General features: G+C 53.1%; 2 protein-coding genes and 1 non-coding gene across 6 annotated transcripts; all 3 read left to right on the top strand.

The window, feature by feature from the left end:
- Positions 1-112: 112 nt before the first annotated feature.
- Positions 113-14829, top strand: pinx1 (PIN2 (TERF1) interacting telomerase inhibitor 1). 4 transcript variants are annotated; one of them, XM_052053551.1, is made up of 8 exons: positions 665-1156; positions 2077-2142; positions 2774-2883; positions 3257-3349; positions 3565-3643; positions 3919-4008; positions 7689-7771; positions 13650-14829. In XM_052053551.1, exons 2-8 carry the CDS (start codon positions 2121-2123, stop codon positions 14142-14144), a joined length of 972 nt encoding a protein of 323 aa, XP_051909511.1. In that variant the 5' UTR covers positions 665-1156; positions 2077-2120; the 3' UTR covers positions 14145-14829. The 4 variants fall into 4 exon arrangements, with proteins under 4 accessions (XP_051909510.1, XP_051909511.1, XP_051909512.1 ...); XM_052053550.1 differs by lacking the exons at positions 665-1156; positions 2077-2142 and adding an exon at positions 113-628; XM_052053552.1 differs by lacking the exon at positions 2077-2142.
- A 1106-nt stretch (positions 14830-15935) lies between these two features.
- sox7 (SRY-box transcription factor 7) lies at positions 15936-19187 on the top strand. Its single transcript, XM_052053554.1, has 2 exons — positions 15936-16260; positions 17268-19187. The coding sequence occupies exons 1-2, from the start codon at positions 16032-16034 to the stop codon at positions 18143-18145; spliced, it is 1107 nt and encodes a 368-aa protein (XP_051909514.1). The 5' UTR covers positions 15936-16031; the 3' UTR covers positions 18146-19187.
- Positions 19188-23097: 3910 nt separating this feature from the next.
- trnal-cag (transfer RNA leucine (anticodon CAG)) lies at positions 23098-23180 on the top strand. Its single transcript has one exon. It is a non-coding gene; the product is annotated as a tRNA-Leu (tRNA).
- Positions 23181-23345: the final 165 nt, after the last annotated feature.

Genomic DNA, 23345 nt, shown 5'->3' with positions numbered 1-23345 from the left:
CCGCAGGCTTGCTTGATGTCAGCCAATGGGAGCGCTCCCAGTGGTGTGGGGGGTCGGGGGGGGTAAGAAGATTCCCACTGCTTGCCGAGGCTTACATGGGAGCAGGCGGGAGGGGGGGGTGAAGGGTAAGACGTGGGGGCAGTGGGCCAAGCGCTCCGTGACAATAGTGTGCCTCGAACCTGTTGCTGTGGCGACGGAGGCCGTTGCCACCCTCCCCCGAGGCATCTGCATGCTTGACAAAAGCCACAATGACAACAAAAACAATTTGCAGCCACGTCGAGCTTGGCAACCTTCGCTCGCTGTCTGCTGAAACTTATTTTGTGTTTAACGTCTCATTGTCCCGCTGCAATTTTGAGGGGGAATTTGCCAACGTTGCTCGCTGACTCCGATGAATGATACAATTGACATTTAGCGGGCAAAATGTCTGACAAAATCGGTCAAATTGACGGAAAAATCCTCATTTCAGTCCAAACTACAAATGAGGATGTGACGATTTGGGCTGGGGTCGTGATGGGAACAATCCGTCTTTGCGTCAGGGCCGGAACCGATGACCTTGATGGCCTTTGGGATCTGCGCCGCCGACTGTCTCGGAATGAAGTTCAACCGCGTTCCGGCGCAACCGCCAAAGGTACAAGCAAGCGTGTGCAACCAAGTTTCTCTCCATCGGGAGAAAACGGCACGATGAAGTGACTTGAAAAGAACACTTGGCGGCCGTTCTCACTGAGCCGCCGCCAAGTGTTGCGCAACGTTTGAGAATGTCACGAAGAAGCCCGCGGTTTTGCCTCTCAAATGACATGCGCGCTGCTTGCCTTGGTCTGGCCCTGTGAGATCAAAGAGCGGACCCAACGAGAGATTGAATGCGATACTAGTCATCAAAAATGAGCACGACGAGGACGATTCACTAGGGCGCCGAATTCTGTTACGCGTATCTGAACCTAAGAGTGACCTCAAGGATAGTGACAAAGAAAGAAAGAAAAAAAAATTGCCCATATGGCGTTGTCTTTGTTCCACGATGTGGCTTTAATCCCGCCACCCAGACCCTTGTAAAGACAGCCCCGGGGTCAGATTGTCACTCGGATAACAGCCAGCCTGGCCGGCCGTGGCAACGGCTGGGTTCAGACACGGGAGCGGCGCGGAAAATGTCATGCGACTGCAGGTAAAAGCTTTTCAAAGTGGCTCAAGACATCTTCCAACGACTTGTTTTTCCACTGTCGGAACCGCAGGCCTTCCTTCAGGTCAACCAACTTCTCTGCTGTCTAAAAGCGCTTTGGCATGCGGCGTTTCTGCAGAAACGTCACCGTTTAATCAGAACCATACTGGCTGTAAAAATGACAACAGCCTTTTCTTTTTTTGGTTTTTCGGCCCTCAACTTCTTGGTACCGATGCTAGACAATGTTTTCGATTCATTGGGAGCAAATCAAAGGGAGCAGTTTGTTTTCATCCACTCTCTCATTTGGACTCTCAAGCCCGCACAACTTACGCAAATGATATGCCTGACTCAAGTGAGCTCCCACGGATAAGTCTTCCCTGAATAAACTGCTGCAAAATTAGAAATCATTATAATGTGTCTGTAAATGCGTGGAGTTTTTATCGTAACAAGATGCATACTTAACACACGCACACGGAAACGTGCACACAAAATGCAGAGCTGATGGTTTTTCGGGTCATCGAACTTTAATGGGGACCAGCGTTTCTCTTTTCTAGAATTACAGCGCCCCTAGGTGGTTATTTAAATAAAACAACAAACAAACATTGAACAAGTTCCCAAATTTAAGAGATGATCCAAGTACAAAGACATTCACACGATCATACACTCCGTGCGAAATTCTGTACTGTACACCAGCGGTCCACAACCCTTTTCGTCCCTCGGACCGCTTGAATGTCAGACAATATTTCCAGGGACCGGCATTTAAGATCTGATGGATAAATCCAACAAAATAACATGATATGACCTGCATGAAAACTGTGGAATTTTCCAAACATAATAATAAACACGAATCATGACTCGAGGAACGTCCTATTTGCCCGTATGATTTCAAACCGGCAACAAAGAGAGCACCCTGTTATTTTCGTCAGGCACTTTGGGAGACTCCTACTCCTGAAGCCGCGTCAGGACCCTCATGATGTCCATGCTCGCCGAACGTAAGAATTATGTGATGAAATAAATAAGCTCCTTTCGTGGATATTTAACATTTTCCGTTTGTTTAAGAATGTGTCTGTTTGTGGCACAACTTTGGGTTAACTGACCAAGAGTGTCTGTCTGTCGAAAAAGCTCTGAAAAGTTCAGCAAGCTAACTGGCATTACCGCTTAGCATCTCTGTCAAAATGTGCACGTGTATTATCATCTCAAGTCGGTTCTTCTGGTAAAGATTCTTTATCACCTGACCTTATTCGTCTTAAGATGCAGGGTGATATTAGCGTGATATTAGTTTGTAATTCAGCTCTGCTTCATTAATACCAGTTGAAGTTAAAGAGGCCATACAGATGAAGACTTCAACCTGTTCTTTAAATATGTCGACGTATTCCGGAAGTGACATTTACATTTTCACTTTGTCCAGTTTGAGTTAAATACTGTACAACAAACGACATGCTTTATTTACAACACAAGAACAAAACATATAAAACATTTTGTTTGCCCGAGTGAAAACTTGAGTTAACTTCCACTTCCCAAAATATATATATTATATACAACATATAATTTTTTAAAAAAATACAGCATATATATTTTTTCCTTAGTAATTCCTCTTGGGGAAATGTCGCTCTGTTTTTTCAGCCCGCAGAAAACAAAAGTGGTCGGTCGATCCGCGGAACAGTGCCTGGAGCAATGACGAGTCTAAGTTTGGACAGAAGATGCTGGAGCGCATGGGCTGGTCCAAGGGCAAGGTGCGTGTCCCAGCTGCCCTGGTGGGTCATGGAGTTAGGTTGCTTAGGGCTTATTTAGTGGGCCGAAATATTGGCAAAACGTCACTGGCGACTCTGCCTGTACTTTCCCCACACGTGTGAGCGTAAGTAAGTGTACTGAAAAAAAAAAGCATTAAAAACAATTGGGGTCTATCTAGTGGTCTGTGAAAGAATCAGTGAATGAAATACAATTGGAATTTACAGCGTTTACAACATGCAATAAATAATGGATGGGTAGTCATATATGCTTAAAAAAATGACAATCAATGACAATTTGGGTTGTTGTACTTGATGTGTTGTCAGTGTGACCAGAGCCATGTTGTGTATGTCACTCAAAAGAGCATTTTGTGTGTAGGGCCTTGGCAAAAGTGAGCAAGGAGCCGTTGACCATATCAAAGTCAAAGTGAAAAACAACAGCTATGGCCTCGGTGCCAATGGCAGCCAAGAGGTGAGCTCATTTTGCACTTTTGCACTTGACGTTGCTTCTCGGAGAAAACGCTTGACGTTTTGTCTCCGTTTCCTGTCCTCATCATGAGTTTTCATGAAGGAGTGAGCCCAAGTTCTTTGTCCGGATGTCCCAGTGTGCATTTCTTAACCAATTCAAACTGCACTCTCCAGTTTGGTTGGATGAAATTCAGTTAATACCCACCCTTCTGTTTCCAGGACAACTGGATCGCACACCAGGATGATTTCAACGACCTCCTTGCTCAGCTCAATAACTGTCATGGCCAAAATTGCACAGGTAATAAAAAAAACAATTTTTTTTGGGGGGGGGGCTCTGTGTCGCAAACCAAAATTCGAGTGGACCGATGAAATGATTTAACCCCCCCGCCCCCCGTTTATTTTGCAACATTCTCTTTTGTCGAAGAACATTTCCCTTCCTGGGGCACTAGAGGGTGCTGCGGTGCAAAATATGGGACATCTTGGCCATTAAGCTGTGGAAACAACACAGCGTTTGACGGGAAGGGAGTAACGCACTATTCATTTGGATGCCCCCACCCCTTGTATGTCCAGCAGAAACTCAGCCGGAGGAGCAGAAAGGCTTCAGCCTGGAAGAGAAATCCAAGACGTCCAAAAAGCGAGTCCATTATATGAAATTCACCCAAGGTGCGTGCCCACGTGTTGCAGTTTTGTGAGTTTTAAAGCTGCTGATGTTACACACATTACTTTAAGGTTGAGATGTTGACATTTTTATTTCATCTGGTAGCTTCCGCCTCGACTACTGGACAGTGATCCGTTGTACATTTCAGACCCCACCCCCCCTCAAGTTAAATCTTCTCTCTCTCTCTCTCATCTGTCTCAATATAATATATAAATCTATAAAAACTTGGGACACACTTTGAAAATGTTCAACGGAAACATCTGCAACCAAAGGTAGAGGAAGCGCAATATTGCGGGGGACTGCCGCACTTGTCCCCTTTCCATCTCCTCAGTGATTTGGATCGAAAAGGTTTTCTCGACATTCCCACCATGGAGCAAAGAAGCTTTTGGCTCCACTTCACACCGATTGCCTTCTCATGTTAAACTTTGATGCCATCCGCTCAGACGCACCCCCTCTTTTGGCTCGCGGCTCAGACGCTCATCAGGACTCCGTCGGCCCGTGCGAGGTCAATTGGCCCGGTCACTGCCGGGGGAGTTTTTTTTTTTTATATAACTTTTCTCTTACATGTCAGGAGGTTTTGCCAGACGAGGCCGACACAGCGATAGGCACAAGGAGGAACTCGATGTTAGGGATGACTGGAGAGCAAAATGAGTAAGCGGCAGGTCATATTTTATCACAAAGCCACTTAACGTTTGCGCATAGTTGCGAGATGAAGGGCTGACTGAGGTCCAGTTTGATTCAAGGGAAAATATGTCGCCGAGGGCCTCACGCTAATGATGCAAATGATATGTGGCCTGCAGCGTGAGCTTTCATTTCCAGTGGAACACGTCGGGTCGGCCCCAGAAGCCACTCGGCTCAAAGTTGCGGACAAAAACAAGACGGATAAAGGACTTTTGTTCGCCCCAAAAATATCTTTTATGTTAATAGTCTTTTATGTCCAGGTATGCAACGATAAAATGAATCTCACCGCACCGCACGGCTCGGGTTGAACCTTGAACTGGGTCGTCTTGTTTTGCGATTGCAACACACATTCTGGCACTTGGCGCAAAGCATCCTCCGGTTACGCCATAGATACTGTGTTCAACTTTAAGGCGTCTAAGCCTGTCCCAACTTCCAACCGTTTGGCGTTTTGCGTCCACATTATTGACGGAGGGCATCCGAGATTTGCCGCCTGCTCTTTATCGCCGCTCAAAAGCTGTGCTGAGCTCAAATCCAAAGCGATGCGATGCCGTTAGCCCTCACCGTCGCTCGCAAAGCTGAAGTTCACAGACGCGCACTCCTGCCCGTCGGAAAAAGGCAACGTGGATATCCATCAATGTTAGTAAGCCCTCGGAGTCCGATTGCCAATGCGAACGTCCGTCCTAGTGCGTGGCTGATGACATCACTGATTTAGCTTGAGAAGGGCTACGTGAAATGGTCCGCTCGCTCTCCAGGGTCGCCATACCGAAGCCGGGGGCTTTTTAGTTCTGTTGTGTTTGACATTTGTTCAAGTCATTCGTCAGCGCTGATTTTCACGGTCGCCGGTAAACATCTGGACGTGGAACATCTCCGCGTCATTGGGCAGCCGCTTCCTGCTTCCTGTTTGGGGCACGCGGCGCGTCCATCTCTGCCCGTGACCCCGGCTGATTAAAAGCGCGTTGCGACCCGCGCCGCGCTCTGCCCCGCCCACGTGGGATTTTCCAAAGAGTTGCTGTTCTATTTTCTGGTTAAAATCATAAATCGGAACAATAACAAGAGCCTTCTCATGAGTTTTGAACTGTGATGAATGTGGACGTCCACGTTGTTTCATTGTCTTTGCCCCGGGACATACTTGGTAGCCCTCCACCCCCCAAGCTTTCATCAGCGTGTTGCCCCCCCCCCGAGACTTTTCCAAGTCATCCGTCAGAGGAGACCCTCTTCAGCAGCTGTTGGGGATGATGGGTTCCAAAAAAGGAAGCACCTGACTCGATGGCAAATGTCTTGGGTGGCGGGAACGGAAGGCTCATCATGGGAAACGGAGCTCGCGTGCGTTCGCAAGATTCCACTTTTTGAGAGCCGCGTCAGACACGTGATGGATGTCGCGCTTACTATTTTGCAACCCGCGAGACCCTGGCTCCTCGAGTTTGTCCTTCCAACTTGATCAGAAATGGGAATGTTTTGGGTTTTTTTTTTCCTCATCCTTATCAGAGTTGCCCGACTTGATTTTCCTGTGACGCTTGCCCGGCACAAAAACAAAGGACTTAGCGCCTTTACGGGTTTAGTCATGATTTAAATGCCTTCACTGGCTGTTTGTGACGTCAACGGCGGATGGCGTCCGGGAATCGGGAGTTAGTTGCATCAACGGCTTGAAAACTGGCCGTGCCGGCCCCGCGCGGCTTCAGAAAACGGCTTCACCCCTTTCCAAGTTCATGGAGGGGACGATGCCTTCCTGATCATTTGACCGCCTTCCGCTGGTTTTTAGTGATTTAGTTTTCAAGGCTAGACGTACTCCAATCTCCCACGTTTACCTGCCTGCCCCCCCCTTTTTTTTCTCATCGACTTCCTGCTGGCGCCGGCACTCTCTTCCCGCTAGAATTGATGGCGGTGGTTTTTTGTGTGTTTGGGAGAAGGGCGGGCGGGGAGGCAAGCGCAAGTGGCGGCCCCCCAGCATCAGCCACTTTTAATTGCCACCTCCATCTGTCAGCCGTCACGGGCGCAGGTTGCGCCGTGCGCCGGCCTCGCTCGCGTTCTCTCCGTCCGCTGTGCGTATTCTCTCTTGGCGTGTCATTGGCTCTTTAGTTTGTATTTATTCCTTTTGGAAATGTACAAAAACATTTCAATAACTCTCAGAGGAGCGTCAGTGATGTTCTCGTCCAGCCAAACGACGTCTCTGAATGGCCTGGCGAGCCGTTGTCTTGCGTAACGGGCTCTCTCTCAAGCCGCGTCGGGTTTCTTGGCCTTCTTTTGAACGCAAAAAGGAAAACGGTTTTTATTTTTTTTTTTTTTTTGAACTCACCATGTGATTCGCACTTTCACCTGCCAGCCTGCCATTTTTTTCGCCTCTTCTTCCCCAAAACCTCCCGACAGAACACGCCAGATCCGTTTTGACCGGTGAGCCCCCCCCCCCTTCTCCCTCCCATTTATTTGTGTTACCTCACGTTGTTGGTTGAGGTTCTCAAGCCTCTCGCGTGTGCACGCCGACTTCCAAAAGCCAAAGGGTGCACGGGGAGATAGAGCTGGTAGAGCAATAAATAAGCAAATGTTATCAGAGGAGCGCTGAAGGAAGAGGATGCAGCTGTACGAACAGGACCCGAGGCGGACGAGCGTGTGCGCTCCGCCAGTCTTTGAGGCCGGGCACTCGAGAGTCTGGAGGCGTGGTCCCGCGTTTATTTTTCTTTGCCGTTTCGTCCCCCCGCAGACAGAAGCAAAGCTTCCCTTTCTTCAGATTTGCGGCGCTTTTAATAGCCTCGGGGGGGGGGGGGGGGCATCGCTTCAGTTCCACCCCGCCCCCTAAATCTGCGTTAGGGTTAGTTTTGAGATGCGCCGACGTCGGTCTTTTTCACATCAGTTTATTCCCTCCCGCGGAAAAAAACAAAAGGACTGCTTTGTTTTCTTATCGGGGCCTGCAAAGTTCAAAGGTCACGGCAAGCTTAAATACACAATGTTTTTTTTTTTTTTTTCCAAATAAATACCTTTAAAAAAAAAAACCTGTATTGCGTTCTTTCAGGGAAGGACCTCTCCTCTCGAAGTTCAACGGACCTCAATTGTATCTTTGGAAGGAGAGCAAAGTCTGCCACGCATCCGGAGCAGGTATGACACACCCGGTCGTGCTTTTTCATCGAGAGCGTTGACTTACTTGGATTCAAAAATTAAGACATTGACACGGTTCTAGTTGCATTATTCTAATCGACATATAGCGATGTTGATTTCTTTTTATTTTATTTTTTTTGGTTCGCCCGAGATCAATTGGTTGAAGCGAGACGGCGGCGCACTTTGAAGTCAAAGAACGACTGTGCCTGAAAGTAGCCGTTCCTCATTTGGTCTCCGATCTTTGCCGACACAAAATGGCGCCCCTTTTTCCACCCGGCCCGAGCCGAAGCGCAGCCGTGGCGGCAGGCGGTCATTACCGCCGATGACCACCGGCGCCGAGTTTGCCGCGCTCAGCGTTTTCCCCCGGTGAGCCGGCCCGTGGCCCCGAGACCGGGCCGGTCACAGCGTGCGCCTTTTTAAGGTGGCCCAAATCCACTTAAAAGGATTTGCACTCTGAAGCGCCAACGCCCACCCTTGGCCGTCACGCTCGTGTCTGGCGGGCCCCCCTCCTCGGGTGCGCCGTGATTAAAAGTCTGATGAAAGTGGTCCGGTTGTGCAAAAAAAAAAAAAAAGTCCAAATGCTTGCAAAAGACTTGCTCCGTCTGCTCTCGGCACTTTGGGAAGTTTGAAAGTGGCTCTTTTTGCACATCCATCCAAAGTCAAACATTTTCTCGGTAGGAATCGCCGAGTGACCATCGACACGAGGAAACTCATCATACGCTCTACTAAACAAAATAACAACAAAAAAAAAGAGTAGCATCCTATTTTTGAAGCACAATATTGCACCTTGTGGGTCAAAATAGAAATGAAGAATCCTGAATCGTGATACTTGTGCTTAATTAAAGCCGTCACAATGCCTCCGTCGTCCTGCCAGGTCCCGAGGGGGTTGGGGGGGAATTCCGCAAGTCAGTTAACAACAGCTTTAACCTCCACCAAAATGGAAAGTGGTCCACCTGTCCACAAAATTTCAGGATGTTTCTTTAGCATCAACAATTAAAAAAAAACAAGCAGTGACCCGTCTTTCGCTGCGCACTAAGCTCCCTGCAAAAACACGACAGGTTCCCGGGATGTCGACGGATCCACGGGAACCGTGACACAAATATTTTTTTGCCTGTTATCTCCAACAATTGTCTTGAAGAAATTGGCATCGGAAAATCCCCAAATGCGATTCGAGGGGCGCAACAAAAAAAAACAAAACAAAACAAAAGCCTCGCAGGTGTCGAGCCCGTGCATCACAATGGCCGCCGCTCCCCGGCTGATTACCATTGGAAACGTTCGCTCCCTAATCGCTTGGTTATGGCTTGTTATTTTTCAGCCGGGGGGGGGGGACGCCATTGACCATATCGGAGGGGGAAAAAAAAATCTGCACAATGACAATGGCGTCCCGCGAGGTCTTGTGTCTCGGGTTGGCAGTGAGCGACGACCTGCTGGTGGATTGACAAAATTGAAAATACTTTTGCCATCCCCGTCCGCAAGCGATATCGCGCATCCGCATCCCGTCGAGGTGAGGCGAGGCCCGGACACGCCAGCGAATCTGGGTCGCATCGGAGTGGCATGAATGCGCCGGGATACGTTTCGGACTCACCCAAGATGGGTGAAAATCGGCAATCTGGAGAGAGCACAGAAACACCAATTCATGCCGAGCAAATGTAACATTTGCAAAGAGGACTTGAAAATGGAGAAAGATTTGTCAGCGCCACGGAAAAGACAATCGTTGTCAATTCATTTCCGACGGTGACCGTGACTGCGAATGGACAGTGGGGAGCCCAAACGTGTTCAAGCGGCGAGTGCGGGGGGGAGTCCGCGAAGCCGCGCCGGTCTTCCGCGGTGCCGCGCGCCGCAAACGTCCGACATCATTTCCAATCCGCGACCGGTCAGGCCGGCGGCGAAGCATCTGCCCATCTGCGCGGCGGCGCTATCCATCATCCGTCCCACGCACTCGAGCCTCCCCCCTCCCGCCTCCTCTCGCCCTTCCCAACGCAATTACTCACGGCGTGACAAACGACAGGCCGGCCAGGTTTCAAAGAGAGGCGCTCCGGCAGTCCCCCCGCACCCCCGCGCGCTTAACGGCGGGGCCCCCGGCCCGGCCCACCCCCGACCTCCTCGGGGGCTTTCGTTAGAGGAGCCGCTCGGCGGCCGCGGCCCGGCTCGATTTATCTCCCCGCCACCCCTCGCCCGGTCCGCTCGGGCCGGCGGAAAAAGCCGACGGGGCTCCGGCGGGCCCCCGGCCGGAGTGGCCGGCGCCAGCTGAAATAAAGCGCTCTGCCGCCCGCTGAAAAATGTCCTCCGATTGGCTAATTAATCAGTCAAAGGGGAGCATGGCGGCTGGTGACTTGAGGGACCCGAGCGGGCGAGCGCTGGGGCCCCGCTGATAAATAGACTCCCCGCCGATTCATACATCAGCAAAAGTTTGTCTTTCTTTTTCTTTTTTTTTGAAGCGCCAGCTCAGTCGAAAGGCGCAAAGAAGCCACCTTTTATTTTGCCCTTCTTATCTGTCTGCGATGACATATTTCTCGGCGTCTCTAAAATCGGACAAATAATCCGACTTTTTTTGTCACGTCCGAGCGATTCAAATTCCAAATTCTTTGTTGCCATTTTACTTGTCCTTGAACGAATGATTTTTTTTAGGGGACTTCTGTTCAATTTGCTCTGCTCTTTAGAGGGGGGTGGGGGGGGGGCTCTAAAACGACTGAATTTGCACTCCCGAAATAAAGCCCCACGCACCCACCCCACCGAGCAGCCAGCCAAGATTGTTGCAAGGACTTGCTCCCGAGTTTAGCCATCAAGCAAGGGTACAAGAATTGTCTTAAGTGACCACATTGTTGTAAAAGACCTGCCCCCCCCATCCCCCCTTTTTTGCCACTCTTTTCAAGTGGTTCAAACATTATTTGGCACAGGCCTTGTTTGGCCTTCTTGGAGTCAGATGGTCGGCGCGGCGCCCGGCGCTCTCGGGGTCAGCCTGACCCCCCCTCCCCCTCCCACGCCTGCTTGGGCCAGCTCGGCCCCATCGGCGGGCACCTGTTGCGAGGGTCCGCCGCCCACACCTCTGCCTCAGTCGGCTTTCGGACTCTTCTTTGGGAACTTTTGGGGCAGGGAAATGTTCAATGAGGTCAGAATCGTTTTGGGATTTTTCTTTTTTTTTGGGGGGGGGTGACATTGAGACAAAAACAGCAAGTAAAATTATTATTGGGCAGTGGTGATACGCAGCCATATCCTGAATTGTTTCTGATTATAATTTTTTTCCAACATCAAATTTTCAGCTTTCTTTTTTTTGGGGGGGGGGTTCCACCTCAATTCAATTACCAATTGGAGACGGCGGTGCCACTGGGGAGCAGTCGACTCCAGTTGAAAGGTTTTTATGTCTTTGCGCGACGTGTACACCCGTCGGCTGCGTATGTGGCAGAATGGCTTTGGCCCCTCCCTTGTTGACGTTTTGCGCGGTTAAATGCTTACACGCTCCGATGCCCTTAATCAGGGGCGTCGCGCTGACGACGCGCCACTCAAATTCACTCTCGGATAACATCTCATTGAAGGCTTAAGCTTTTGTCCGATGCCCCCCGCCCATCACCCGTAACGCCACAACCCAAACGACGCTCGCCGCCGCCAATTGCCGCACGTTTAGCGCCGACCTTCGCGCTCGGCTTCTCCCTCGGCGGGCCGTGCCAGCTCGCTGACACTTACAGATTAGCCCCGGCGGAGGAAAGAAGAAGAAGAAAAAAAAACGGTTTCTGTGTCTCGGTTAAGCTTGGGCCAGGCTAATTAGTGTCTGCTGCAGCTAACTGGCCCGAGATTCCCGGCCCCCCCTCCCTCACTTTAATCACCCACTTGAATAAATCACGGGCGAGCGTGGCCGTCCCTCCGTGCGCTCGGGGCGGGCGTTTTTTTTGCCAAGCGTTTGCGGCGGCGTGCGGAAATGAGTTGGATGCGGCGTCTGCATGGCGCCTCCTTCCTTTGTCCAGCAGACGAGCGGCGCTCTCCCGTCGAAAGGCGGCGCGCGCGCTAGCAATGCGCGCTTGCAATACGCGCAAGCGGCGCTTTGCGCAAACCGTCCACGTAGCGTCCATGTACTTTGCGCCAATTAGCAGGCCAACGTCAGCCTCAAGTTAGTGATGGCAACGCGGCCAGGGGCCGTCTTATTTACTTGGGAGTGAGCTATCCACCTGTGTTTTTTTTTTTTTTTTTTCTTTTTCTGTCCGCCCACATCAAGCCCATGAAGGATGGGCCTGCCGCACCCCCGGCGCTCATCGGGGAGAGACAGCTGGCTAATCAGGGCCTGATCCATAGACCTCCACTATTGCCAAATTTATTATTGTGGCAGCACAATGAGGGCACCCCGCCGCAATTACCCACACAAGCAATACTGGCTGCGAATTATCGGAAAGTGGCAAGTATTGCACAAAACGACAACAAAAGAAGCCCCCCCCACCCCCATTTCCAGTAGATAAACGGCCGACTGCGGCCAACGTCATCCGCTCTTCGTATCGTGAAGTCGGTCGTCGATGCGCCTTATAATTGACCGCTGACCGATGTTGCCTCCCGGCAGCGCCGCGTCCGCATTTGCCCGCTGCTCAACACTTCTTGGCGAACTGACAATGGAAAGGCGAAAAAAAAAAAATCAAACATGGGCCGCGTTGACATTTTCGTATTTGCCTCATAAAAAAACGGAAAATAGACGTAGAAAATTGCAGCAGCAGTCAGCGAGCTGCAAGCGTTCAAGGTGGACGCTGGTGTGGCGGGTGCCTGTTGAATTCCTTCCCGCCCGCTCTCCTTCTCTCGTGGAGCCTCCTCGGGGCCCTCCGCGTGTTCCCCTTCCGCGCCCCCCCACCCCCCCACCCCGGCGCAGGAAGGGCCGATAGCGAGCCAGGCCGCTCCTCTGCCGAAGGGGCCTTATCTCAGGGCTGCACGCGGTGCGCTGAACGCATCCTTTTCCTGGGGTTCAGGGCCGGCCGGGAAGGAGGAGGAGGGGGCGGAGGAGGGGGGGGGGGGCGCCTTGACTTGGCCGCTTTCTCCAAACTGCCCCAGAAAGCAAACCCGCGAGTGCTTTGGCCCAAGTGAGCTCCTGTGCATTGTTGTCATTTCATGGCATCGCTGATCAGCCCATGCATCTGCCAGGTTATGGGGGAGAGCATTTTCTTTTTTTAGCCCACCCCCACCCCACCCACGGTTTTTGAAGTTCTGATATCGCAGTTGGTATCGGCCCACCAAAAAGTCTCACATTGATTGGGCAAATTTATTCACGAGAGGGGATCTGCTGGTGGACATAATGTACAGTTCTCACTTTCCATGTGTTGTTTTATTTTTTTTGGGGGGGGGGCAAAAGTGTCGAGTGCTAATTACAGGTTACCGGAGTCCAGAGACTCCCGGTCAAAGGAGGAAAGCGGATCCTCAAACGGTGACGTAGGCATAGTAACATGTTTCCAGGTAACTTGTTGCCACCAACATTGCGTCCAATGGCCGCCGCTGGCGCTGGAGGTCCAATGGCCGCCGCGTCTTGTGTGCCGAGGCTTGCTCCAAACTTTGAACCGCGTCGCCTCAATCATCCTGGTCATCGCCGCGCAATGTTTGATCTGGCGCCGCCTCCCCACTTCAATAGCTCCAGCGTTTGATCCGATTTTTCTTTCTTTCACTGCCTCCATCACTATTTACAAACATCAAACAATGGAAACGTATTGATTGGCGGCTGCGTTTTCGATGTATAGCTCCCGAGGCTTTGCTGAAAGTCTCTCTCCGGGCCGGCGGAACCCGACCGGCCACGAAGCCCCAAAGTATCCCGGCCGGTACCAATTTTGAGCGTGGAAATTGTGGGCAAAGATCTTTGAAGCGAGTCGGTCCGGTTGTGCGCCTCGCAAGTTGACCGGCCCGATGTTCTCTTTTTCAGGAGAGCGGCGGCGATTGCCACGGCGACGGCGCCGAGTGTCCGACCCCGCCGGCCGCCGTCGTCGTCTCCTCCCCGCAAGCGGACGCCGAGTCCATCACCAAGACGGTGACCAGCACCCTCAGCGTGCAGGAGTACTTTGCGCGGCGGATGGCCCGGCTGAAAAGCGGCCGCGCTCGGGCCGACGCTGCCGACGGGGCGGAAGAGCCCCCAAAGAGGAAAAAGAAGAAGAAGAAGAAGGCCGTCGAGAAGATGGAAGCGGCAAACGCTGCGGAGGAAGCGAGTGAGCCCGAGCCCGCCAAAAAGAAGAAGAAACGACAAAATGAGGGCGCCGTCGATGACCACCACTTGGCGGAGCCAAAGGAAGCCAAGAAGGAGAAGAAAGGCAAAAAGGAGACGCTGGAAACGCAAAGCAAATGGCTCCAGCAACCCGAGGAGACGACCGCCGTGCGCAAGAAATGCAAAAAGCGCGAGAAGCCGCCGCAGCGACATTTGTGAGAAATGGAGCCCGCCCGCCAAATCTGTCCAAGCCGCGGCAAAAGGGCCCAAGGCGGAAGGCCTTTTTCAGCTTGTTCTCTCAAAAGCGTCCATCGCATGTTTTGGACGGCGGGCAGACCGGTTCCACCGCATCGGACGCCCGTCAACCCGGAATCGACGCCGACGGCGGGCGTGGCTCGGAGCCCCGCCATTGTCCTCGCTGCGCCGCCGAACCCGAGCCGTCGCATTCGTCGCAAGAATGACTTCATTGAAATCCTCCGGCCGCTTTCAATGCTCCCACGCAACCACTTTTTTTTTTTTTTCCGTGTGGCGCTCACTTCACCGGCGGCAATTTGTGAGCTCTACGAACGGGGCGCACGATTGACTGACTCTTGACTGCTGGCCAACCACGTGCAGCGACCAACACACGTGGCCAAATTTGGGCCACTGGCTGCCTTGAGATACAAATCATTTTGTTCCACGTTGGGATTTTTTTTATTTTTATTTTAGTGACTCTGGGCTCAATCTTTGGTCTCATTTGGATGGCAAAAAACACATTTCCTGCGCGGCTTTTTGTCTCATTCTAATTTCTTTGATGACGCTAACATGGCGTTCTGGTTTTGCTCTCACTTTAGCTTTTATTTTTTTTTTTCTCCATCTTGTTTATGCTCATTTCTTATCGGAAACATTAAAATGTAAGGCTCGGTGGGCTTTGTCTCATTTTGGGGTCATTTTTCACCTCATTTCTCACGACGACAATGCGGGCGTGGACATTTCGTTTTTGTTTCCAAAATTTGTGTCGGATTTTCTCCGCGTTTCCCAAGAGATGATTGTTGCGCGACTTCCGCCTTTGAGCTGCTGCTTTCAAGCGGCTCAAGTAGTTTTTGTTTTTGCTGCGCGAGCAAAACAATGCCAGCAAAACGCACCGGGCCCTTCGATGACCTTGACTCGCGTTTGCATTGTTTTTTAGGCCCCCTTTGATGAAGCCGTGTTCTTATTTGGTAGTTGTGGCCTGGCGTTCCGACGCTCAACTTGCATCGTGTGGCCAACGCGCCCGCCGACTTTCACTCCAAATCAGTGCGTTGAGAGGAAACACGAGCCAATGCATCACTGATGTGTCTGCTGGAGGCACAATCTGGGGCGGCAGGTGTCGTATCCTCTTCCTCTCTGTGTCTGCAGGGGGGGGGCCGAGGGGGGGGGGGTTCCCACTCTTCTGGGAATGTGTGTGTCGGTGCGAGATTTGCATGGTCCTTTTTGCAGTTTGCTTTTGATCGGTGAAATGCCTCCAAAATCGAGCGAAACGGCTTTTTCAAGGTAAGCGACGTTTGTTTGCTCCTTGGCGTCGCTAACCGTCAATTCATGTTTTGGTTTCATTCTCACAGCCTCAAAGTCACCCCAATAAAAGCAGATCCCGGAGAAAGCTCTGCCGGCAGTCCGTGATGGCTGTCAAAAATCGCCAGGCGCACCCGACTCGGCTGCGAGGTAAGAAATGCCGAAGTCTGCGTCATTGAGCGGCGTTTTGCAAACCAGAACAAAAAACGGAGCAAGTTTCCGCTCTGATTTAAGACGGACTTGAGCGCAGTGAGCGCATTGGGTGCGCGCGTCCCGTTTTTTTTTTGCGTCGGACTCGCTCGCCGAGGAGGAGCCGAGAGGAGGCCCCCCTCCTCAAATATAAAGCCCCCCGCTCGACGCCAGAGGAGAACCTGGATCACACCTCGCCGAGGAGGAGCTCACACCTCAGCAACTGCCGTTTTCGCAACGAATAGCAACTTTTTGGCTTTCTCCCCTCCCCTCCCCGCCCCCACTCCCACCCCCCCTCGAAGTCACAACGGGCGAGTGGCCGCTCGGAAGCAAAAGAGCGCAAGTCGGCAACGCGGGCGGGCAGGCAGGCAGGCAGGCGGCGCGCACATGGCCGCCCTCATCAGCGCCTACTCGTCGTGGCCCGAGTCGTTCGAGTGTCCCCCGGCGGAAGGCGACTTGGCCTCCGACGCGCATCTGGGCGGCGGCGGCGACAAGCCGCCCGAGCCGCGCATCCGGCGGCCCATGAACGCCTTCATGGTTTGGGCCAAGGACGAGCGCAAGCGGCTGGCCGTGCAGAACCCGGACCTGCACAACGCCGAACTCAGCAAGATGCTCGGTGAGTCCCTCGCCGTCTTTGCCCTCATTTTGACCATTCAAAGACATTTTGTGTTTGGAGCTGCGGAAAGCGACGACTTTGAAACGGGCCCCGCGTGGGCCACTCGCTCCAGTGCGGCTTTTGGAGTGCAAAAAAAACCCACACACACCGTTTTTATGCGCGCGTGTCCAAGTTCGGCAAATGACACGCGCGCTATAGACAATCGGTGGATTTGTGTTTTCTTATCCAAAATCAATAGAAATATGACCTCGGGCACACTTGAAGAAAACATTGCCCATTTAAAGCCGAAAGACTGAGACACGGAGATTTTTTTTTCCTTCACGATCTTACTCAACTCCTTCATTTTGGACCACTGCGTTCAAGTGCATTTTACGCATGAATCAAAGACATTTGATCCCGCGTGAAAATGTTCCGCCGTCGCTCGACAACTCCGAGCAAACTTGTTCACTTCAAAGCGTGAACGGGTGACGCGCGAATCAAGACTTTTTGTGGCTCTTCGCGGTTGACACATTTCCCCCATTTCACGCGGCCGTGACAGAAATCTCTGTGGCGTTGAGTCAGGGCAGGATCAAAAAGAAATCCAGGTTCGGACGTGACACATGACGTCTCCAGATTTTATTTTTTTAGGGGGGGGGGGGGCTTCATGCTTTTTATGGTCTGGAAGCCTGGAAACGTTGACCCGATAGAGATGGTCGTTTTTCAATTCAGAACCCGCCACAATTTGCAGTATGCGCACACGCGTTCGTTATTTGCAGTTTACACCTCCCCCCAAATCAAATCAAAAAACGGGAACAAATAGTTTTGTGTGTGTTATGCCCCAAATTTTGAATTTGCCATGTGGCCGTGTCATTTTTCTGCCACCGTTGCCTACCTTCATTCAAAGAGGTGAACACACACCCGCGTCCTGAAGTTGATGAGAGAGCATCACGCTTCTGCAGTTTGGTTGCGTTCCCGAGCGAATGTTTGGGCCCGGCAGAATAATGACGCTTGCGGTTGTGGTCCATCAGGGAAGTCGTGGAAGGCCCTGACGCCGCCCCAGAAGAGGCCCTACGTGGAGGAAGCCGAGCGCCTGCGTGTGCAGCACATGCAGGACTACCCCAACTACAAGTACCGGCCCCGCCGCAAGAAGCAGCTGAAGCGCATCTGCAAGCGGGTGGACCCCGCCTTCCTGCTGGCCGGCCTGCCCCCCGACCAGAACGCTCTGCCCGAGCATCGGGCCCTGCGCCGCCCCCTGGATAAGGACGACGGGAGCCACCCGCCGGCGGCCGCCATCCACTTCGCCGGCCCAGGCCCCGGCCCCGCCCCGCCCGGCTTCCGGGACCCGGCGGGGCCCGGCGGCTTCGACGCCTACCCCTACGGCCTTCCCACCCCTCCCGAGATGTCGCCTCCCTCCTACTACCCCGCCGTGTCCTGCCCTTCCCCCGACGGGCGCCACGCCGGCCAGATGGGCAGCCCGCCGCCGTACCAGCCGGACTACGCTCCGAGCCGCGCGCCGTGCGCGGGGCCGCACGTGTCCCACGTGACCCCGGGTCAGAACGGCGGCCCCATCCCCGGCTCGTACTACGCCGCCTCGCCGTTCCCGCCGGCCCACCACGTCCTCCGGCACGGCCACGCGGGGCAGCTGTCCCCACCGCCGGAGACGCACGGCCACCTGGAGACTCTGGATCAGCTGAGCCAGGCCGAGCTCCTGGACGAGGTGGACCGCGACGAGTTTGACCAGTACCTCAACTCGGCAGGGGGCGGCTTCCACGGCGAGCAAGGCGGCGGGGGCGGGGGGGGCACGGGCCACCTCCAGGTGTCCGCCGGCGCCGCCACAGAGACCAGCCTGATTTCGGTCCTGGCCGACGCCACCGCCGCCTACTACAACAACTACGGCATCTCGTGAGCTGCGGGGGCCGCCGCGCTCAAAGACGCTTCCCGCATCCGTCCCTTCATTTTCTAGCGCCGCTCCCGTTCGGGGTCACGCGTCGGCGGGGGTGGGGGGGGTCGTCCCCGGAGAGTTTGGCGCACCCCGAACTGGCCGCCAATCAATCCCGGCGCACGCTAAACGCATCCGTTGGCTTCGTAGACCACCGCGCCCGTGAAGCTCGCCGGCGACCTGAGCCGACTCTCAGTCGCGCCCACCTTAAGTGGCGCCAACGCACACCAGGAGCTGTCCGTCCATCCGTTTTCCGTAGCGCTTGTCCTCATTCGGGCCCCGGCAGATTGAAGAGTTTTCGGCAAGGGAACTCCGAACGGCTCCCTTTCCCGGCAAACGTTATTTGGGAGCCTTCCGCCTCGCCGAGGAGGCTTTCGTGCTTTAGCTGGAGGCTCCCCGAGCCGCCTCGGCACTTTTGGCGACAGAAGCGGGCTTGTTTCTCGCAACACGCATCCGCCGTCGCTATAGAGACGTCCATCCAAACGGTTTGGTTTTTCCATCCGCATCGGGGTGGCGGGGTCACGATCCCCCCCAAAGACTTCTCCCCTTTGGTAAGAGGAGCACCTGGACCGGTGGCCAATTAATCGTAGCACACGTACGTCAGCAAAGAACTCTTGACACCCAAATTTAGGAGGAACCGCGGCACCTCAGGGAAGGCGATGGGGGGGGGGGGGGGGGCCTCCGCTCGTCATCTACATTTTTTTGTGCGAGCAGAAGCACTGATGGACGCTCGCCAGGAGCTCATTGAAAGCTTCTCGTTTTGGTCATCCTTTCCCTCGCCAAGACCGACCTCGCTACTCGTCCCCCCTGTGAGGGTTTTGTCTCCAGTACGCCCCCTGCCCCCACCTCCCCTCCCCCCGCCCCTATCAAATGCTTAATAATACAACTATAACCGTGTCTATGATTGAGCTAGGGTGAAATGTATGCCCGTTTAGATTGTAATTTAAAAGTGATGAATTGTCATTTCCTGTGCAAATCAATAAAGGCCGATGCTGGTGCCCAAGTGGAACACGTTGGACTTTGTTTGTGCTTGTCACACATCCGCTGGCGTCATCATCGTCATCCTGATGAGGATTCGAGACGAGAACAAAGCCACGCCACGCCGCCTCCGTCCCCTCAGCGGCCGCAATTCCGCCTTTCTTTTACCCCCGCCCGTCCATCACGTCCATGTAGAAAATACGTAAATAGCGCATAGTCGGTTTGATTTGCAAACTCGCCCCATTTTTTCCGTGAAAAGGAATTCAGGGTGGAGGATGTTGGGGAAGGGTGGGGGGGGGGGCTTTTGACAAATCCTGGAGTCTGGCTGCTCTTCCCGGGATTTTGGGGAAAGCTTGAGTCGTGCTTCTTGTACAGAGGATGTGGTGGAGGAGCGGTGTTTCCTGCCTGATAAGGTTGCTGTGGAGGTGCGAGGAGGGTTGGGGGGTGGGGGGGGGGGGCACTCCGCGTCAGGATGTTTGGGCCCGGCTGGTCCCGACATTGCAGTCAGATGGGAAGCTGGACCCGCTGTGCTGAAACGACGCCGCCGAGTCCAATCTGAGGGGGGGCGGGGGCAAATCTTCCCCATTGGAATCCATGCAAACGCCACGAAAACATTGCGGCCTGCTCGCAATTTGTCGTCCAATGACAAGAAAGGGCAGCCCGGAATGATGTGTTCCATCTCCAAAACGTTTCACCGTTTCTCCAGGTCCTCATTCTTATTGTAAGAATACAGCACCGAGAACCGGGGAACCGCCCATTCTCACCTGGTTCAACCCCCCCCCAACCCATGCAATTACTACTGCTAATTATGAAATAAAATGGTTGAGAATTTTTGGGCAGGGTGAAAGAAGAGATTGGACTCTCTCATTTAGTAGTTTCACTGCTCCGGGTGTCCCAGAGCACAAATGCTCCAAAATGGCTTGCGATATGGCGCTCTACTTTGAAAACGAGTGGCATTGGAGGAGTTAAAAAAAAAAAAAAGAAGCAACAATTGGACCTGTCAGTTCAGGAGAGAAAGCCTCATGACATCATTCAATGGGAGCACACACATGACAAAGAAGTGGCCCTCAAATGAAGCCTTGGGGGACGCCGCGATTCGATCGAACCAAGACGACAACTTACTGAAAAAGGTCAGCGACTCAAAGGATGCCAATGAGTTCAATTTGCGACTGGAGCTCGGAATTCAACGTGTCAATCACGAAGAGGTCAAAAAGTTCAATGTCGCAATCCAATCTCCGGCATCCTTGCAAGATGCACAATATTTGCTGGCGTACGCCAACGCGGGCTGAACAAACAAGGGAACCTGCCGGTTGTTTTCCTTCTTTCTTTTCGCAGGCTGATTGCCGGCTGGCCGCGTTCCAGCCTCGCGGTCGGGGTCAGGGCGGTGGAATGAGGCCGTCAGGTAGTCTCTTATGTTTCCTCTTTCCTCCCGTGCCGTCACGCCGCTTCCCTGGACAAACAAACAACAAGCGGGGCGTCAAGGTAAAACGCCGCGCAACAGCTGCGCAAAGTATTATCCATCCGTTGCCTTTCAAGTGACTTGAAAGCCGCCAGCCGGAGGCACGCAGGAGGCCGACTGTCTGGCGATGGCCATGGCGATGGCGTTGGCGCGGCTCCTCGCCGTCCGCTCGCATTCTCGCCGTGCTAATTGGAGGTCGCGGCGAAAGGGCGGATTCCAATTACGCCAGCGAGGCGGCCGCTTTCATTCTTCCTACACGGTTGCTTTTATTGAACGATATGGAAAGGCGGGGTCATCGAACCTGCCGCAATCCGGTGGAAAAGCTTCGCGTGTATGATGGCGCTGGCCCCCCCCCACCCGCAAACTAAATCTTGCTGGAGTGAAGCGTAAGAAGCTGTTTAGGATTCGTACTTGCATCTAAATGGGGCCAAAAGGGGCAAAAGACACACACGCACGCGCGCACATCTTGCAGCAAGGGATTATGGGTGCTATTCTTCATCTCATTGTGACTCGACAACGGGCGGCGTGTCTGGAAGAATGGAGCAGACTTGTCAAGGGACGGCTGCCATGTGGCGCGCGTGTGTTTGTGCCTTCACGCAGATGGGAGACCCCTTTGGAAAAGTCCGGGGACCGAACCGGCGGCCAAGGGCCTCCCAGCCGTCCGTACCTGCGCCGCGAACGTTGCACCTGTTCTGAGCAGATACAGCAGCGGGGGAGGGGGAGGGGGCGGGTGAGACTTGCACTTGGCTGCCGGTGCGGCCAAAGGATGAGACTGAAGATTGTCCATTTATCCCCCGCTCGAACATGGTGGTTTAGAATGGCGCTATTTTTGGTGGCCAACTTATCCGAGGGGTGTCGATTTTTCCAATATCCGCTTGATGTGGGCGTCTTTCCACAAATGCTGCCTTTTTTCAGTGGAAGTGAGTAAGAGCGTGTTGACCGCACGTTCTTCCCCGGAGGAACTTTGAGAGCGGTGGCGAGCCCGCACGTCAACGCTAACGCACGGCGCGTCCGCCGCCTTGATGTGCCTGCTTTCAACTTCAAAAAAAAAGCTCAGCGGGTTCGGGGGCCCCGCTCCAGGGCGACCTTGGCGCCGGGTGCCCGTCATCCTTTCCACGGAGTTACGGCCGCGATGCGTTGCCCGCGAGCTCGAAGGAATGGCTTCCTGCCGGCCTCCCTTCAAGAGGTCCGCGGTGAAGTCACGAAACGTACGGAAGTGACTCATGCCGCCGTCCCTCCCCAGAGTTGAGACGGCGCTGTTGTTTCTGCTGCCGCTAAAATGGCGCGTTGACAGCTTGAAAACAGGATACGAGCTCACGTAGCCGCGTGCGCGCGTGCGCGTGTGTGTTTATTGCAGATGGCCGAGCACTTAAGAGCAGACGGGTCTGCCCCCGCAGATAAGCAAAAACAGCAAAGACGCTCACGTCCGCGTGTATGGAACGCGGGTATGCAACGCGTTTGTAAACAATAGCCGCCGGTTTAGCGATGGACTCCGATGACATGGGATTGCGACACCAGGTATCCCATGATATCATTCGCTGCCAGCTGTTTTCAATGCACAATTAATTCCCCACACTGCCTTGCTCGTCCCGCAAGGGTCAATTGTAGGGCCACTTCTTTTCATTCTCTACCACCTGCTACTCAATGACGCCATTTGGAGACATGGCATAAATTCCCACTTTTCCAAATCCAGATCCAGAGAGACAAAACCCTTCCTCCGTTTGGGTTGGGCCACAGGTGCTTCTACTCAAGGGCAGGTAAATGAGCTCCTTTATTGTTAATATCATCAACCAACTTGCACTTGTTAAAGCTGTTGTTGAGTGCTCTTTGGCAAGGGATGCTGGAGTTGGCCAGCTAGTTCTTTGACTTGTCTGGATCCAGAGCAGCTTTTTGTTTTGAGGATATGGATTTGAAAGCTGGTGTGTACAGGAGCGCGTCGTCCTCCCTCGTGCCCCACACTGCACACTTTGGCTTTTATTGGCACGCTCACACAAGAAAACGCTGCTGTGGAATGATACTAGCAGCCACAACTACAGACCACCTCAAGGACGAACATTACATTCCACCCTTTCTACATCGGCCCAATGTGTCGTGTGAGCGGTTGCGGAACTTAGGTCGGAGATGGCTCACGACGGAACACCACATCGTCTTCGAGCGCTAAGCTGTCGCCCTCTTGCGGCCAAAGTGAGAAATGCTGTAGGGGACAACTTCCGGGAATCCAAAATGTTTGTCTCGTGCTGTAATCAATTTTTGCTTTTGAGATAAAAGTTGGAAATCAAACTGTTTATTAGACTTTTACTCGTTCCACACAGCAAATAAGAAAATCAAGCTGCATTTAAGTTTGGGTGTTTCTCGATGAAAACTAAAAACGAACAACGAGGTGGGTTCTCTTCCTTCTCCTCTTAGATATTTTCTTTCTCATAACTACACACCCTCGTCTTTTAGTTTATTTAACTATGACATAAGATGGTGTAATACCCACGTCAGGATGGCCGAGCGGTCTAAGGCGCTACGTTCAGGTCGTAGTCTACTCTGTAGGCGTGGGTTCGAATCCCACTTCTGACATAACTTTTGCTTTCCTGTACGTCAGGGGGAAGGAACTCCGGTTCGTCGAGCGCCATCTCCTGCATGTTTTCGATCCCTCCTCTACACCAACGCACCTGATTCAAAGGATCGGCTCATCAGTAAGCGTTGCGGAAGCCTGAAACGATCGTCATCAGCTGAATTTAG

Source organism: Hippocampus zosterae, chromosome 19 (genome assembly GCF_025434085.1).
Source record: "Hippocampus zosterae strain Florida chromosome 19, ASM2543408v3, whole genome shotgun sequence".
NCBI lineage: Eukaryota > Metazoa > Chordata > Actinopteri > Syngnathiformes > Syngnathidae > Hippocampus > Hippocampus zosterae.
This window is presented reverse-complemented; position numbering and strand designations above follow the sequence as displayed.